Source organism: Manis pentadactyla, chromosome 17 (genome assembly GCF_030020395.1).
Source record: "Manis pentadactyla isolate mManPen7 chromosome 17, mManPen7.hap1, whole genome shotgun sequence".
In the NCBI taxonomy this organism is placed as follows: domain Eukaryota; kingdom Metazoa; phylum Chordata; class Mammalia; order Pholidota; family Manidae; genus Manis; species Manis pentadactyla.
The window spans coordinates 52,158,052-52,175,448 of record NC_080035.1 but is presented as its reverse complement, the minus strand read 5'-3'; the positions used below and the strand labels follow the sequence as shown (position 1 = coordinate 52,175,448).

Below are 17,397 nucleotides of genomic sequence, written 5' to 3'. Positions count from 1 at the left end.
TAGAATAATAGCTGGTCCAGGGTACGGAGAAGCATTAAACAAGGAGCAGTCAACTCAGCTTCTTGGAGGTATGTTTATAGAAGAAGCAACCCCAACTTATTATTAATGAATCAATCAGATAATACTTTCTTGTCAGGTTGTTGTCAGCCTTTTAACTCACTCCCATGTATCCTAACAGTAAAAGCATAATCTTATTAAAAAGCGAAGCCCTATGAGACGATGAAAGCCCCCTTTTGCCTCAAAAAAATAAACAAAGACAGTTTATCAAATGCGGGGCTCTGTTTGACAGCAATAGATATACTTACTAGTAGACAATGTTCATGCATAAATGGCAATCATTGGCTTAAAAGTGCACTGAAAAGCTCAATCTTCGAGTCTGGCCACTCCTGACAACTGACGGGAATGTGAAATGGGAGGCTGATAATGAACAAAAGGACACATCATGTAGGGAGTTAATGTATAGAAACACTTCAGTGCACAAACAAAGCATTAAAATACAATGCTGCCCTCCAAATACCAGAGGGGCGATAAGTCCACTGAAGTCATGAGTCAACTTTTCAGGCAGCTGGAACGATTAGGTGCAGATTGCTCCCAGACTAACCACCATTCTTTAATGCTTCTGGTTCCTACCTTGTGCCCTCTTATTACATCCACGTCACAGAATTAGAAGCAATAAGGTTGCTTGCTTGTTTGTGAGTTATTTTATCCTGCCTCTAGAAAAAGAAAACGTGCTGCGGCGTAAATCAAACATCCTATCCTCATTCAGACACGGACCATGTGAGTGATTGGGGAGCTCAGCACACCCAGGTCTGAGGCTGGACCAAATACTCATCCTCTCCACAGGTGGTACAACAAACTAGGGAAAAGTGGCCCCACTACCTAGTCTCTAATTGTGCAGGCACCAGGGTGATGGTTCCAAATGCAAGATGCAAATAGCACAGTGGCAATAAAGACAGGTAGGGGCAACTAGTCTAACATGATAACCAAGCAAGTGGTAAACATCTGTATTTGGCAAAGATCTCTGCTAGACTGACAGAGGAATGGAGGATGGAGGAATTTACACCAGTGGAGTTATTCCTCCAGGATGCAGGGTTCATGGACCCAAGAAGGTGGGGTTCTTGTTCTACAGATAAAGACTGGATGGCTTGGTTGGTCAACTAACTGCCTAAACTAAGAAAAACAATCAGAAATGCAACCAGAAACTAAGAAAAATATAAGCAAAACCCCAGGAAAATGTATAAATGTATATGATGAGTAGCAGTGGGACTAGGGCCGAACTAGATCATTAAAAGCCCCAAGCTCTGTAAAAAGTGACTCTCCCCTCACCATGCCATACATCAGTCAGGAAAGACAAGGACTCCCACGATCGCAATTTCTGCTCAGCAATGAACTGAAGGCCTAGACAGTACAATAAGGCAAGAAAAAGAAATGAAATGGATAAGAATTGGAAAGGAAGAAAGAAAACCCTCAATATTCACAGATGATATGCTTTTGTATGTAGAAATTCCAAAAGATCCTACAAATAAATTACCTGAATTAAAAATGGTTTCATAAGGTTGTTACTTACAAAGTCAATATATAAAAATCAATTGTATGTTTACATGCCAGCAGCAAACAGAAAGTAAAATTATTGAAAAGATACTCTTTTTAAAAAGATATCATCTCAAAAATATGTTATTTATAATAGTATCAAAAAATAATTTAAAAAACCTAGGAATAGTAGATGAGTAAGAATTCAACCGGAAAACTATAAGGTTGAAATTGGAGAAATTAAAGAACAACAGAGTTAATGGAGGAATACAAGGCTCATGGATTAATAGTGTTAAAGTTGTAAAGATGTTAATTTTCCCTAAATCATCCTAGAGACTCTTAATCTTCATTAAAGGGCTTTTAAAAAATATACAGGTTTTAGTAATCTTAAAAGCTCTTATCACAAGAAAAAAATTGTAGCTATGTCTGGTGATGGATGTTAACTTATTGTGGTGATCATTTCACAGTATATACAAATACTGGATCATTATGTTGCACACCTGAAAATAATATAATGTCATGTACCTCAATTAAAAGAAAATAAAAAAACTAAAATATTTGGGTTTTTATATAATTATTTTTATTGAAGAAGAGCTGATTGAAATGTTTGGGTTTTTAAAGAATATTTGGAACCTGACAATCGGTTCTAACATTTTTAAGGAAATGCAAAGACCAAAAGTAACCAAGGTGCTTTTGAGTAAGATGAGACAGCCTTCTCTGCCAGAAGTACCATAGTGCAATAGTAGAACAAAAATAGAAAAATTGGAAAATATGAAGCAAAATAGCTCAGAAACCAGCTCATATTGTATGGCCAATGTAGGACCTAGTGAGCAGTATAAACAGGCAGTCTTTTCAATGAATGGCTCTAGAAGATTGAGTGTCATATGGAAAGAAATCAAACCTCATACTAAACACAAAAATCAATTTGAGATGGGTTCTGGAAATGGAGAAATAGCTCCTTAAGCTAGCCCACCCCCGCCCCTCCAGATATTAACTGTAGACTTAGGACAAAATACAGAAACAATTTTCTGAATGCCTGGAGAAAAATCAAAAGCAAACAGAAACACAAGAGGACACACATGCACAAAGGATTAGGTGAGTTTCCCACTTTACAGCTTTTTGCCTGCAAAACTCTCTTGCACATGTACAACAGTAGACATGAACAGGAAGTAGCCAGTGTGCATGGTTAAAAACCGGGAACAGCCTGCATGTTCATCAACAGAAGAGTATAAGCAAATACACTATGGTATAATTTACACCACTGAATATCAGATAGACACTAACATGAATGTCAGTTACATGCAGTAGAATTGAATCCAGACAATGTAATTAAAAGAAACAGGTCAATAAAGATTATATACAGAAGTTTTAACTTCTCCAAGTTATAAGTTAAAATAAAAACAAACTGTTAAAGGCTGCATATAGATGAAAGAAGCTATACAGCCTTAAAAAATGAAGGGAATTGAAATGGTTATTTTGGGTTAGGGAGGCAAGGACATAGTTTACTAAGGAGATCACTTGGTCTGGTATAGGTTTGCTGGCAGATTTTTTTTTTGGAGGGGGGTGTGGTGAATTCATAAATACTTGGTAATTATTAAATAAATAAATGGGCCACTGGTGAAGCAGATTACGAAGTGTAGCATGGATCAGGAATTGTGATTAAACGAATTTTATGTACGTGGGGTTTACAGAAGAGAAGTAGAAAGAGGGGTTAGGGAGGGAAGCAGAGAGGTTGGATGGACAGGGATGGTTGGACGAGATAACTGAGATTAGAGATCATCATTATGAGATTTTTTTAGCAGCCCTTGGCTACCAGAGAAAGGGTAGAGGCTGGGTTTGTTCGGGCCTGGCAGTTGTTCAGTGTTTGCAGTGGGAGGCCCGCAGAGTGAGGGCCAGGGGATTGCCGCGAGACCAAATCAGTGCCGACACCCACAGGAGCCAACAGGCAGCTTGGCTGCCAGGCCGCCAGGACAAGACTTTGAGAAACTACCTGGTGAGCCAGGTGGTGTTTGTGGGTTTGTAATGCCTTACTGGCGAGACTCCCTCAGAGAGGGGGTGGGGCCTTGGGTGAGTCACCGAAGGCTTGAGGAAGTGGGTGGAATTGAGCCAAGAAGGCCGGACTGGACGCCCAGCAGTGCTGGTGCAGAACATCAGCTCAGCTCAAATCCTATTGCTTCCATTTTGGGCAGATTACTCATTCACCTGCTCTCTGACTCAGTTCCCCAGTTGCAAATGGGGGTAACTCTTACCTCATAGAGTTTTCCTAAAAATCAAATAAGATAATGTATATAAAAGGTGTGGTGCCTTAAGAACTCAATAAATGATCGCTATAAAATAACCAAAATGCTTAGCAAATGAGCTCGAGAGCAGACCCATCCTTAGAGAGGAATCCGAGGGGAAGGGCGGGGTAATCTGGAAGCTGGAAGAAGACAGCCAGACAAAGGGACTCTGCTAAGCCAGAAGCATGGTTTATCATCTCCCTACTGGAATATTTAAGGGTAGTCCCTGTCTCAGGTGTGTTCTTCCTCAAAATCACCCTGAGCATGGGTGGTGATGAAATTTACAAGTAACGCGCCACACCAGAACCCAGTCTCCTCATTTGAAAACTGTGGGTTGGAAGGAGTTTTCATTCCAGAAGCCGCATGACATGCTGACTTCTCACCCTTCTCATTCATTTCTGGTTTGGTTCATGGCTCCCTCCCACTGAAAAAGGCACTCATCCCTAGAGAAGTTACTGTCTCCATCGCTTTTATGGAATCCTTGGGATCTGAAATCAGGACTTGGTGAAGTCGTCTGTCTTGGATTATTTGTATCATCTATTTTCCCCTATATTTTGGAGGAGGAGGGGATAAGAGGGAGCTGTGTTTTCATTTTTTCTTTTGCCCTGTCTTCTAGGTGAAGCTCCTTTTGAAAATGCCAGCCTGCCTGAGCACTGCCAAGGAGGGCTGAGGAAAGGTGTGTCCATCTTTGATCTGTATAGTCCCGGTATCCACGTATGGCAGGAGCAGTGAGAATGAAGGGAATGAAGGGATAGAGGTCTCAAAAAGATGAAAATAAAGCAGTAAACGGTAAAACACCGCGTTGTGCAGCTGTTCACTCCTCCCATGACTGATCCAGCTCTTCTTCTTGTGGGGCTTTCCGTGCAGCCTGTGTTCGGGGGGGCTGATGGGAGTGCGGCTGATAGGAGTAGAACCAGGAAGCTAGAGGAGGGCTGGATGCTGCGACAGCAGCCTGAGTAAGGCTGGCTTTCCATAGTTTGCTCATTTCCTCCTTAACAGGACAAACAGGCTGTATTACCTTTCGATGCCTGCTGGAGTGTCAGCTTATAAATGCGTTCCCTGCACTTGCTTAAGACCAGAACCCCAAAGTTCTCTGACTGGGGTCTCCTGCTCTCAGTGTTCCAGGCATGCTGTCTTGGCCTCTGCACTCGGAAGGTCTCACCTTCACTACCCGTCTGGCCACGTCTCAGCACCCAATGGGCCTGCTCTCTTTGCTGAGGTTTACCACCTCCATGCTTCTGGGAAAATGTGATATGAGCCATCTAGGTGGAAACCCAGTGAGAGAGTGGAGACTGAAGGGATGGAGGAAAATAATCTGGTTTGCTCTGATGCCTTTTCTTCCTTTGGGACCCATATATTCTCCCCTCTCTTATGGAAGAAAAAGAGAAAGGAAACTAGTCACTTTGGTATTTCCAAGGTATTTTTTTATTCCCCTACCACCTCATTGCTGTCTCCTGGTAAAAGTTCTAGAATTGAAAAAAGACCATTTCTTGAGTAGGATTTAAGAGGGGGGAAAAAACTGCATTTACACAGACTCCTAAACTTTTTCTAAGAGAGAGTCTGTCTCTGCTTCCAGTGAGATACATTTGTGATCATGGGCCACATATGTGACCACAAGAAAAATACAGAACCCACTAAACTACTGACCAAGATATGACGTCCTCTGGGTGCTCACAATCAAGAGTTCACAATACAAAGCCCGCAGAGCTTATAATTCTCCTTCAATGTATTTTTCCTTCACTAGTCACTCCCATAGACTATTCTCATTCCTCTCGGTAGGACTATCATCTTTAGGTCAAAAATGCACAAGAACAAAGAACACATTCTATGGATTCAAACATAAGACTTGTGGAAATTAAAACTGAACATGTGTTTTGGTACATAAGAAAGAGCATGGCGTGGAAACTTACTTTGTGAACAGCTCAACCAGATTTGAGCAAGAGGTGTGAAGGTTGGTTAAAAATAGCTGTGCCACAGACTTCCTTTCAAGCTCAGCTTACTGTGAGGGGCTTGTCTTGGCTGGGAAGGGTGCAGGCCAAGAATATTGATCCGCTAAAAATAAACTGAGACCCAATCTCTCCCATTTTGAAATGTGTGAAGTTTTATTTGGTGAATAGACATGCACACAGCCATTTTCTTTTTATGTACGGAAAGCATCTTTGCTTCTTGGATGTGAGAACTTTCAGATTTGGTTCAATTAGTCTCAATAAGCAGGCAATACTGCACAATTTATAAAACTATATTAAAGGAAGCTTATGTATTTTATTTTGTATAAGATATTACACATTACAAGCATACATTTCAATCACACACACAAATGTTTCTTTCCAATAACTTATTGCAATATTTCTTTCCAATAACTTATTGCAATAGATTTTTAAACTTAAATTTGAAGAGTATATTATAATTTGACTCACCAAGACAAAAATATTCTCTCAAGACTTATCTTTTTGTACATGTTAACATAATTTTCATAATTAGACTCAATTTTATTCCCAATGTTTAGTGAATAACAGTTTTTTTCATATCTTTCATCTCCATACATATGTTCTTTGTATGACAGTGTGGAATATTTTTGTCTCAAACCTATTATACAATGTAGTGGGTTAAAAGCTTAGGGGCGATAATTTTGCAGTTTATCATCACAAAAGAGTATATTTAATATTCTAGCCTATGTGATAACACCTGCGACCATTTTAACTTTGTTCCACCCAGAGTCTGTGAATGACAGAGTGTCTTTATAAAGCCTGTAAAGAAATATAGTTGAGGAGAAATCACTCCGATTATTTCAGCAATACAAAAGCAAAAGTGATACAAAGTGAAAACTGGTAAATACAGTATCTTAGGTAAAATACAACTCCCATACCTTTCACTGATTTATATTTCTGTAATCAAAGCACCAATCACTATCCTTTTATTAAACTGTGCAATAACTTTTAAATAAATCTGATGGGCTAAAACAGTTTTAATAACTACAATCAGTGCTTTGTGTCTGTGTGTGTTGTGTATGAGATGAACATATTCCACAGGGAAGACTTAAAGAGTTAACTGCTTATAGAACACCCTACTTGCACACAGCACATGGCTAGGTCAAATCCAAATTGAGAAAGGAAGAAAGGGAGGGAGGGAGGGAGGGAGGGAGGGAAGGAAGGAAGGAAGGAAGGAAGGAAGGAAGGAAGGAAGGAAGGAAGGAAGGAAGGAAGGAAGTGGGGAAGGGGGGTAGGGGGGAAGGGGGAAGGGGGAAGGAGGGAAGAAGGGAAGGAGGGAAGGAGGGAAGGAAGGAAAAGGGACAGAGAGAGGAAAGGAGGAAGGAGGGAAGAAGGGAAGGAAGGAAGGAAGAAGAAAGTTCTCCCTGAAGGGCAGACCAAGGGCTGAGAAGTATGCTGCAGCAGACCAAGAAGTGAGAAAAACATGCAAACAAAATCATGCTGTCTTATTTTTACATTATGTCAGTTATAAAGAAAAAAAACTGCTCATACTAAAGACAGTGCTTAACTGCATAAAATATTCCAGTATAGAGCAACTGGTACGGTTTACTTTTTTCTTTCAGATAAACGTTTTATACTTCTTGTTGATTTTGAAGACCTTCACCCTACCTGTGCATATAAGTGACATAGTACAACTGTACCTTAAAGAGGTCAGCATATAGATGGCTTTGACGACCAGAATAGAAACAAAACAAAACACCCATAATTTTTAAAGAGCTGAATGGTCAGCCAAGGATGCCTACTCTCAGCCTGGGCTAGCTCCTTTTTGTGAGGGTTGCCAAGGGCACTCTCAGTCCCTCCAGAGTTACTTTTCACGCCACTCCCTCTGACTGTGTGCATCTCCACTGCAAGAAAATGCGGGAAGCATCTGTTGCAGGTAATATCCGGAACTCCAAAGAAAACGCGCACTTTCTTGCTAGGAAAAGTCTCCAACATTTTCCAGGGTGCGTCCCCTCTTCCTCCGTAGCTCGCAAGGCTCTCCTCGTGCGCGCCGCCTTCCTCCGGGCGGAGGATCGCAGAGCCGCGCCGAGCGCTGCTGGGCCGGCCGGGGGAGCCGGGCTGACACCGGGCTCGCCACAGCCAGACAGTGCGCAGACTCCGCGCTCTCCGCTCGCCTAAACCTGCTCTCCAGTGGAAAGGGGGGAGGAGTGCGGAGCGGGGCGGAGGGCAGTTTAATTCGCTGTCCTGGGGGTGGGCGAGCGGGAGGAGGCTCCGCTGGTCCCTCCTCTCTCCCGGAGCCCTGGGCTCCACCTCCTCCGCATGCCCCCAGATATACACACGCTCTGCCTCGGCGGGACATGCACACCCGGCGCCGGCTCCGGGCGCGTGCGCACGCAGGTAGCGACACCCACCTGAGTCTGTGCACGGGGCTGCGCCGCCTCGGGAGCGGCGGCGTGGTGGCCTAGGCCTGCACGGCGGGAGCGGGGGAAGCGCGAGCAGCCCAGCGCGGACCTGAGAACTGAGGTGATCGCGCGTTTTTCTTAAATCCTCTGCTCCAGGCGCAGGCCTAGAACCCCGGAGAGCAGGACCCCAGCGCGGGGCTCACGCGGGAGCCAGCTCCGAGGCCAGCACGCCGAGAGGGGCGCGGCGGTGCGGGCGCCGGAAACTTGGGCGAAGTTAGTTACAAGTGCCGGGCGGCGGCCGAAAGGAGCCAGGGGACGCGGCCCGTGCTGGGCTCGCCGCCTTCCATCCCCGGCCTACTCCGGGAGCCCGAGTCGGCCGGCGCGCCTGGAGGGGCTCGGAGCGAGCGGAGCCGGTATGGCCCCGGGGACGGAGAGACGCGGCGCCGCGGTGAGCCGGGAGGAACTCCTCTGAGGCCCGGCGCCCCCAGGCTTGCCCCAGCCTCCTCCGACCTCCTTCCGCGACCGGCAGCCGCAGAGGAAGCCCCGCGAGGCAGGTGCTGGGGGCGCAGACATCTCCCCCACCCCAGCCTGCCCCGCCGACGGGGGCGTTCCCAGCAGCGCGTTCCCCCGGAGTCAGGACGACCGGCTGGTGCGGCTGTATTTGCATTTATATCCATTGCTGCGCTCTGCTTTCCCGTGGTGCGCCCGGACCCTCCTCCGCCTCCCCCTCTTCCTCCTCCCGGGCCACCTCCCCTCCTCCCCACCCCCATCTGCTACTGTCAAATGAGAAAGTCACCGCGGAGAGCCCAAGCACTCCGGCCGCCGAGAGCCCCCTTTGGCGCTCGGCAGCGCGCGGCGGCGGGCTCCCCGGCCCAACCTGGTAGAGCCTCCGCGACGCAACTTTCGCGGCTGCTGTGCGTTTGAGAGAAACACCCAGGACGGGGAGAGTTCTGCCCGGCAGCGGCCCCCTGGAGCAAACGCAACCGGAGAGGACGGACAAAAAGAAAGGAAAGAGCAAATTGCCACCGTGGGGTGGGGGCACCTCCGAGAAGTTATCGTGCCTGGGCGAGGATTTTGCCAAGGTTTCCGCGAGAGAGAGACCGGAGCGCCCGGGGCGCGGCGCGGCCCTGGGCTGGCCCTCCAGCCCCCTCCTCCGGGGCGGAAGCCACGCGGGGCCGAGAAGTGGGGCGCAGCGAGCTCGTGCGGGCCGGACGGGTCCCCGCGGAGAGCCAACATTGATTTCCTCCGGGCGGAGGGCGACGGCCCGGGCGGCGGCGGCGGGCTGCAGGCGCGGCACGGCGAGAGCATGTCCAAGCCGGTGGACCACGTCAAGCGGCCCATGAACGCCTTCATGGTGTGGTCGCGGGCGCAGCGCCGCAAGATGGCCCAGGAAAACCCCAAGATGCACAACTCGGAGATCAGCAAGCGCCTGGGCGCCGAGTGGAAGCTGCTCACCGAGTCGGAGAAACGGCCGTTCATCGACGAGGCGAAGCGCCTGCGCGCCATGCACATGAAAGAGCACCCCGACTACAAGTACCGGCCGCGGCGCAAGCCCAAGACGCTGCTCAAGAAGGACAAGTTCGCCTTCCCGGTGCCCTATGGCCTGGGCGGCGTGGCCGACGCCGAACACCCGGCGCTCAAGGCGGGCGCCGGGCTGCACGCGGGTGCGGGCGGCGGCTTGGTGCCCGAGTCGCTGCTCGCCAACCCGGAGAAGGCGGCCGCCGCCGCAGCAGCAGCAGCAGCGCGCGTCTTCTTTCCGCAGTCGGCCGCCGCCGCCGCCGCCGCAGCCGCCGCCGCCGCCGCCGGCAGCCCCTACTCGCTGCTCGACCTGGGCTCCAAGATGGCAGAGATCTCGTCGTCGTCGACCGGCCTCCCGTACGCGTCGTCGCTGGGCTACCCGACCGCGAGCGCGGGTGCCTTCCACGGCGCGGCGGCGGCGGCTGCAGCGGCGGCCGCGGCCGCCGGGGGGCACACGCACTCGCACCCCAGCCCGGGCAACCCGGGCTACATGATCCCGTGCAACTGCAGCGCGTGGCCCAGCCCCGGGCTGCAGCCGCCGCTCGCCTACATCTTGCTGCCGGGCATGGGCAAGCCTCAACTGGACCCCTACCCCGCAGCCTACGCCGCAGCGCTATGACCCCGCGGGGCCGCCTCGCGAGGACCGCTGTGCACACGTGTACATATGTATAGGTACGAGCTCTGCGGCCTCCCCGTGCGCCCTCCCGCGACGGGGCCCCAGTTTGTATGTACATAGGACCATATAGGTGTCGGGCAGAGGCAGAGAAGCCTGTCGGGCGAGAGTGGCCGAGCGCGGGAGTGCGCGGGCGAGAGTGCGTGTGAATTCACAGGATCGTTTCAGACCCGCACTTCGGCAGCCAACTTTAAAGCAGGCAGTTGTATCCGGTTGGTGTTTGCTTTGCACTTGGGAACCTGTTGCGTTTTGGCCCAGAGAGGTGGAGGAGTAACTTTGTGACACACTGGGCTTTCCAGCTTTGTTTTATGGAAGTTTATTGTCGGCTTTGTTTTTGTTTCTCATTATTTTTCATTTATTTTATTTTATTTTGCCCTGGTCTGTGTTGCATGCGCTCTGTTCAAGTGTTAGGTCTGAAATGGCTGGCACAAGAGGAAAAGCTGATCTCTGTCCTTAGTTTCTCAGAGCCGGTGAATTTGAGCAGCCTTGCTCCTTATTTGTACTATTTGAACTTTGCAAATCTCTGTTCTCTCAAGCAGAACTCCCAGACCGGATCCATTCTTGACCAGTGACCGGCTCGAATCTGGCCTTTTGTATGTGAGATGATCACGGTTTCTTTTATCACGCAATATGCAAATCAGAGCAAGAGCTCTTTCTCAAGAGCAAGGAACGCACACAAGAAATATGTGACTTGAAAAGTTGTCAATTGGATTTTTTCCTCCCCTCAAAAAAAGAAAAAGAAAAAAACCCTGCTAGTATCCCTGAGTCCACTCGCTTGAATTTCTCACACAGTTTACAGAAAGATAAAAGGCACTGTTCTTGTGTTCCCCTTATGGCTGAGTTCACCTTAAGATTGTAAATGTGTATTATATCCGTGAAATCATTGAGTTTGAAAATGTGTTATTTGCGTTGCCCTGAATCTGAGTCGTTTTTCGACTCTAAGTGTTTTGAGCAAACATCAAAGTTAACTTTTAAAAATTGCGGGACTATTTCAGAATCGCAATTTTATCTAAGATTAAATCAGACTTTTTTTGTCTGAGTGCTATATATTTATTATTTAGGAACACTGAAAAAAAACCCCACATAATTGTTTTAACAGATGTCTCATTTTCAGCTAGAGTTTCTCCACCAACTTGAATCGTTTAAATGTGTTTTGGAGTTCTCTCCCTAATTAGCTTATTTTTAGTTCACCTGCAATTCAGTTGCAGATTATGATAAAACACATTTTAGAGAAAAGAACCTTCCTTCAATTGTAGCTTTTTTGTTTCTATCTAAATGTATATATTTTGACTAATGTTTGTGAATGAAGTTGGCTAACATGTACTTAGTTTCATTTTGACTTTATGTAATATAAAGTTTTAAAAAGTTTAAGTATTGATTTTAACCTTGTAAATGGTTTTCTTGTGTGATCTTCTAATTTAATATTAGACGTCTAAACTATATCTGTAAATTAGAATCCGACTATCACTCTGTTCATTTTTTTTGAACAAAGAGTTTAAATAAAGCCTGAACCAGGGAAAAGAGAAAATCCTCTATTTCTTGTTGAGTTCCTAACAAGATTTTTATCTGAATTGCCCTTATGTGCCTGGTGCAGGTGAAGTGTAAGGTATCTCTAAAGGCAGCCTTTGTTTCACTTTTGAATAGATTTACTAGGAAATCTAAATCAAGCCATTGTTATTCAGAGCCAAAAACCTGATTTATCACATTTTTAATCGTGAATAGGAAAGAAGATAAAAAAAAAAACCCAAGTAGTTGTATTATCTTGGGAAAAAAAAAAGGCATTCATGAACCAGTAGAACAGAGGCCATTGAGAACATCCAGACCGTTCAAAGCATTTCACTAGTTTCCAGTAACATTTTAAGAGGGGAAAGTTGCCCGACCACTTTATCTTGTTAGTAGGAGAGCCCCACCACTTAAATCAGTGTAATTTGTTAATGTATCTTTGGTGTACTCCTTACTTACACCTGAAGAGTTTATTTGGAAGGAGAATCACTGCTAGCGACCGTGTAAGACTTTTGGCCTCTTTCCGGCTTTATTCTGTCATGCTGATGGTTTTAAAATAGAAGTATGCCAATTTCTAAAGAAGAGGGTTGAATTTCCAAGGCTAGATAAGTTTCCACTGAAGAGACGTTTGAAATCGTAAAGGATTTCAGTTTTCGAAAATAAATTATAAGGCACCAGGGAAGAGTATCAGAGAAAAATAAATTAGCTGTAGAGAGATCTTTCTTTCCCCCACATCGAGATAGAAATTCTTAAGATACAAGACTCAACTAGTCCTAAACTAGTTTCCCCATTGACAGAGATCATTTCTGGAGCTGCACGTCTTTATAAGCAGCTCAACTCTTTAAAGTCATTGTTCCTCTCCCCACCCCGCGCCGCTCGTACCCGCTTCGCCACCACCCCCGCCCCCAGCCAAAGGAATAATATTTTAAAAACCATGAAAAGTTTTGGAAATGTAAGGAATAGTCTCTGTTGGTTTGACCCTGATTCACTAATTAAAACGATCCCTCTCCTGTTATTCCCTGAGCTCTTTGCAATATTATAAGTTAATTCATATGGTTCAGAGCGATTATGCAAAACTAATTTGGACTGTCCAGGGGTAATTATCCCTGACACGGTTAATTAAATCCTTTCAAGGCTTCCTTTTTCCCTTTTGTCGCAGCCCATCACTTCTCAACACGGAACTTCCTGCGGCTCGCTGGAAATCACCCCAGCCCTAAATCTTAGTTACCTCCCAGAGCCTTCCAGCTCTGCCCTACAGCCCCAAGATTCCCCGCCCCCTATCACCCCCTCCCCTTTCCCCAAAGATCAGTGTTTTCTGGAAGCTACGCTAGGGACTGTTGATGAATGAGAAGAGGACTAGAAAGATGGGTAAAAGGAGGAGGAGGATGCCGGGAGTAAAGCACCCAGGGTCACATCGCCCACAGATTGTGCGGCTGTCTGGCTGTTGAGCAGTCCACAGTCCCACAGCGTTGACTAGTTTATCACTCCGGTGGTCTTGCTAACAAGTTGCGCCCGGAGAAAGCCTCCCAAGTTAGACCCTGCAGAAGAAAGTGCGAGCGACTCTGGGGCCAGAGGGCGTGGAGAGGGGGCCAGGTGTGTGTGCAAGAGTCTGAAATTGACCCACAAATACAGCGCTGGGACAGGCAAAGAGATGCTGCATTCACGATCTCTATCTCTATTCATCTCTTTCTCCCCTCCTTTCCTTTCTTCCTAATTTCCCTCCTCCCATTTTCCCTCATTTATTTGTGTTCTTCCATTTTCATTTTTTTTTCCCGTAAGTTCCGGTTGCCCATGGGCTTAAGTTAGCCTCACATCCGAGGGGTCAGGCGTGTCGCCTTCGGGCTTTGCGCAAACAGGTGGAATTGGTCTGTGTGAGCAGTCAGGACCGCAGCTGGGGCAGGCTGCCGAGCGAGGGATGGCTTCCGGGGACAGTGGACCTGTCTGCTGCTGCTGGCATTTCACTGGACAGTTTCCTCCTCAACGACCCTACAAGAAACTAGAACAAAACGGAGCGCCTCCCTCTCACCCCGGCTCTAGGGCCGCCTGGGCTAGGGGCGCAGAAGACCGAGAAAAGATTCGAGCGCCTTCCGGAGCAGACGGGACCCGCGCGCCAGCCAATCAGCGCGCAGCTAGGCCGGTGCTCCCGCCGCCGCCCCCTCTGGGCGAGTCAAGTTCCCCGCAACTCGCCCGCCCCAAGTGCAGTCTTTCCTGCGCTCATAGCCCAGCTGAGGCAGAGAGCGCCGTCCAAACTTTATTAATCTCTCCCCTGTTCTTTCTCCCTCAGCCCATGCATTTCAAAGGTCAGCCCTCTTCTTTTAAAAGACTGATATTATTAATTCACTGACAATCCCTCCTCCTGCCCCCATTTCTTTTTTTCTCTCTTGCAGGAAAAAAAAGGGGGGGGGAATAGTGAAAAGAGCTTTTTTTTTTAAATCCTCCCCCCCTTTTTTTGTCCTTCAGTGGGAGCGTTTAGACAGTCGAGGAGGTTTTGTCCGGGAACAAAACACAGGGTTGGGAGGTTTTGTGAGAGTGTTGTTTGTTGAAGTGGAGCTAAGAAAAAGCGGCGGCTTTCTCCTCATTGTGAAGAAACCAATCAGTGGTATTTGGAAAACTGTTAGCATTGTGCACTTCTTCTGTGTCCATTGTGAGGCGTTTCTTTTCACAAGGTTTTTTTTTCAGCCGATCCAGCTGGCCGGAATGAATAGCAGTGCGATGTGTACACGCTTTGTCCCTCCGGCCTTCAAGTAGCCCCCATTGAATAGACTAAGTTGACACTGCGTGACAGTGAAACAACATAATAAAAAATACATGAGCCCCTGAATAGGAGCAGGCGCATAAATAAATAAAATGGGTGACCAAAACTGGATAAACTGAATGACAAAACGGTGAAAGGGGAACAAAAAGATATTTAACACGCTAGATTAGCATTAGAATGCGATCTACAAGGCAGAACAATTGATGAATAGGTTTACCGGCCAAGAAAGAAATGGACTAAATGCCCTTTGAATAGATATGCTTTTCGCAAGGGCTTTGAATAGATATGCTTTTTGCAAGGGCTGAATGGGAAAAGGTAAAGATGAAGCTATGCAAATGAGTGGGGGAACTTTTTATATATATATTCTTTAAACACACACACACACACACACACACACACACACACACACACACACACACACACTGCGGGAGAAGAGTGTGGCCTCGGGATGTTTATAGAAGCAATAATTGCTATTATTAGCATTGTCTGCAACAGATAGAAATTGAACAGGTTGGGATAATATGGGGTAGAAGTAATTATTCTTCTAATTAATGGTCCTTTGAAAAAGAAAAAAGGAAAGAAGTTAAAAGTTATGCAGAAGTTATGTTTCCTTGTGTCCGTTTGCCCAGCGTTGGAATCTGTGGAGCAGCAAGTCTGGGGATTCCAAGATGCTTGCTGATCGTGGAATATTCCAGGGAACCACTCCTTAGGTGCTGGGTTTGGGCCTGATTTCCATTTATGCTGCGTTTTTTAGTCTAATACAGTGTCAGCTATACGGTAGATGCTGACTGAATAGTTGTAGAGTGAATGAATGAACATCCTATGGATGTGGGGGAGGCGAAATGCCTAGGCGAGCTTTAGTCTTTCACTGACACCTACTCTTCCCGCCCCTCCGCGCCCCTCCAACCCCATTTAGGAGAGAGAGGGGTCCAGGAAAGAAGGCTGCCACTACCCTTCAGAGGGTTCTGCGTTCAGCCTACCTGGGCTGATGGAAAAGGTGTGAAGCCAAACGAGCGACAAGCAACTATGGCCCCCTCATGCCATCTCTGTCTTCACCCCCAAATCAACCCCAAAGCCAGTGCTTGTGAGGAGCCCCATCTGGCTCCGTGTAAACATTGTACCCTAAAGAATTAGAATACACTCAAAGCTTGGCTCTTTCGGATTTCTCCTCTTGGCCCTTGCCCCCTTCCCCTCCTGACTGTAAGTCTTGACTGAACCCAGTGGGACAGAGAACCTGCTGGATGAATTGCTGGCGGAGGCAGGGCCCGAACCCATTGAGATCTGAACCGTCCTTCGGGTTCCCTGCGCTGACATGCAGGCGGGCGTCGGTACCGGCCTTTGCAGCCAGTGATGTCAATTTTTTTTTTTCCATTGGTTGTCCCCCAGGGCTGACCCGCCGCTGGGCCACCCAGCCGTCGAACTTCCCAGTCTCTCAGCGTCGCCCCTAACTTAAATGAATGCAAATTCAAGACGGGCCCGGTGACGAGTCCCTGCGGACGCGCGGGGGTTCTGGGGGCGCTGAAAGCCGCGGCCCTTCCTACCTCCCCGACGGCCGGCGGGAAACTGGGTTTTAAGAAGCAGTGACAACTGCTTCTGAATTGTTGTGACAAAAAAAGGGTGTGTGTGTGTGTGTGTGTGTGTGGTGAATCTCAAACTCTAAAAGCAGTTCTTCCTTCCTTCCTTTTTTCCTCCCTCCCTCCCTCTTTTTTCTTTTTCTTTCTCTTTCTTCCCTCTTTCTGTCTCTCTCTAGCTCCCCACCATCTCTCCCCACCTCTCTCTGTCTCCACCCACCCCCTTCTTCTTTCTTCTTTCTTCTTTTCAAAAAAGCAATTGAGCCTTACCAAGAGACGGGGGCTGCCCCGAAGCCTGGCACCTTTTAGTTAAAGTGTAACTTGAGCCTTCGCGGTGTCAGCTTCACTTCAGACATGCAAATTCTTAGAAATGGACAAATTTGAAAAACTTGAGGAGAGTTCTATCCGGACAAACCCGTTGGGAGTCACTGCGAGGAGAGGAACCTCACAGCATTAGGCGTGATGGGCGTTTGTGGGGAGGCCGCGACCTGTGGGGGGCGTTTGTGGGGAGGCGGCCCTGGGCCCTGGGCTGCTGCCCCGGCGCAGAGCAGGGCGGGGGTCCCCACGAGGCAACGAGCTCAGTGCCTTCGCTATTGAGACCCCCCCCACACACACTTGAGCCCCTCACTTCACGGTTTGTCAGGTAGACTCCATAACCCTTGCGGCCGCCCCATCATTCACACTTGACTGGAGGAAATAAAATCGGCTTTGGCTTTTTAATTCCTTTTGAAGATGTCTCCACCTGATTTTTACCTCCTTTGGGCTCCTCGCTTGATTGAGGGAGGGGTTATTTAGGGACTTTTTGACAAACAGCAGAAGTTTAGATACTAATTGTAAACACCCCGTTGCTCTCTTTGAATGTATTTATCATCATATTAGCCGAGGACTTGGAGACACACGGCCTATTACTCATTTCGAGCCTCTAGGCAAAGAATTCTCCTACTGAGATCGACCAGTAAAACCAGATTTCTTCAGGGAAATTACGAGGAAGTCTTCAGATTCCACTGAATGATATTCCTTGGTTGTCAATTTTACTTGCACCCCCTTTTCCCTCCTCGCCCCACCCCCACCGTTTTATTTCGGTATCACCTCAAGGTAATTAGCCGCTCGTAGCAAGCTTGAAATCTCCAAAATAGAGGTGCAGCCTAGGAAAACAGACCAAGTGAGGCTTTTCAGATCGGTTGGCTTCACTGGGAACACTTTTTCATAAGGTCAGAAATGCAGAGAATTCTGCAGAA

At 47.4% G+C, this 17,397-nt stretch overlaps 1 protein-coding gene across 2 annotated transcripts; it reads left to right on the top strand.

The window, feature by feature from the left end:
• Positions 1-9,445: 9,445 nt before the first annotated feature.
• On the top strand, positions 9,446-16,891 carry SOX21 (SRY-box transcription factor 21). Of its 2 annotated transcripts, XR_005026482.2 has the most exons (2): positions 9,446-10,329; positions 15,975-16,891. XR_005026482.2 is itself a non-coding variant. In XM_036893776.2 (1 exon), exon 1 carries the CDS (start codon positions 9,446-9,448, stop codon positions 10,274-10,276), a length of 831 nt encoding a protein of 276 aa, XP_036749671.2. In that variant the 3' UTR covers positions 10,277-11,858. The 2 variants fall into 2 exon arrangements, 1 of the variants encoding a protein (XP_036749671.2); XM_036893776.2 differs by lacking the exon at positions 15,975-16,891 and having other exon boundaries at positions 9,446-11,858.
• The last annotated feature ends 506 nt before the right edge of the window (positions 16,892-17,397 follow it).

What these genes read in the sequence shown, in the direction of transcription:
- SOX21 (XM_036893776.2), top strand. Translation starts at nt 9,446, where the DNA reads ATGTCCAAGCCGGTGGACCACGTCAAGCGGCCCATGAACGCCTTCATG.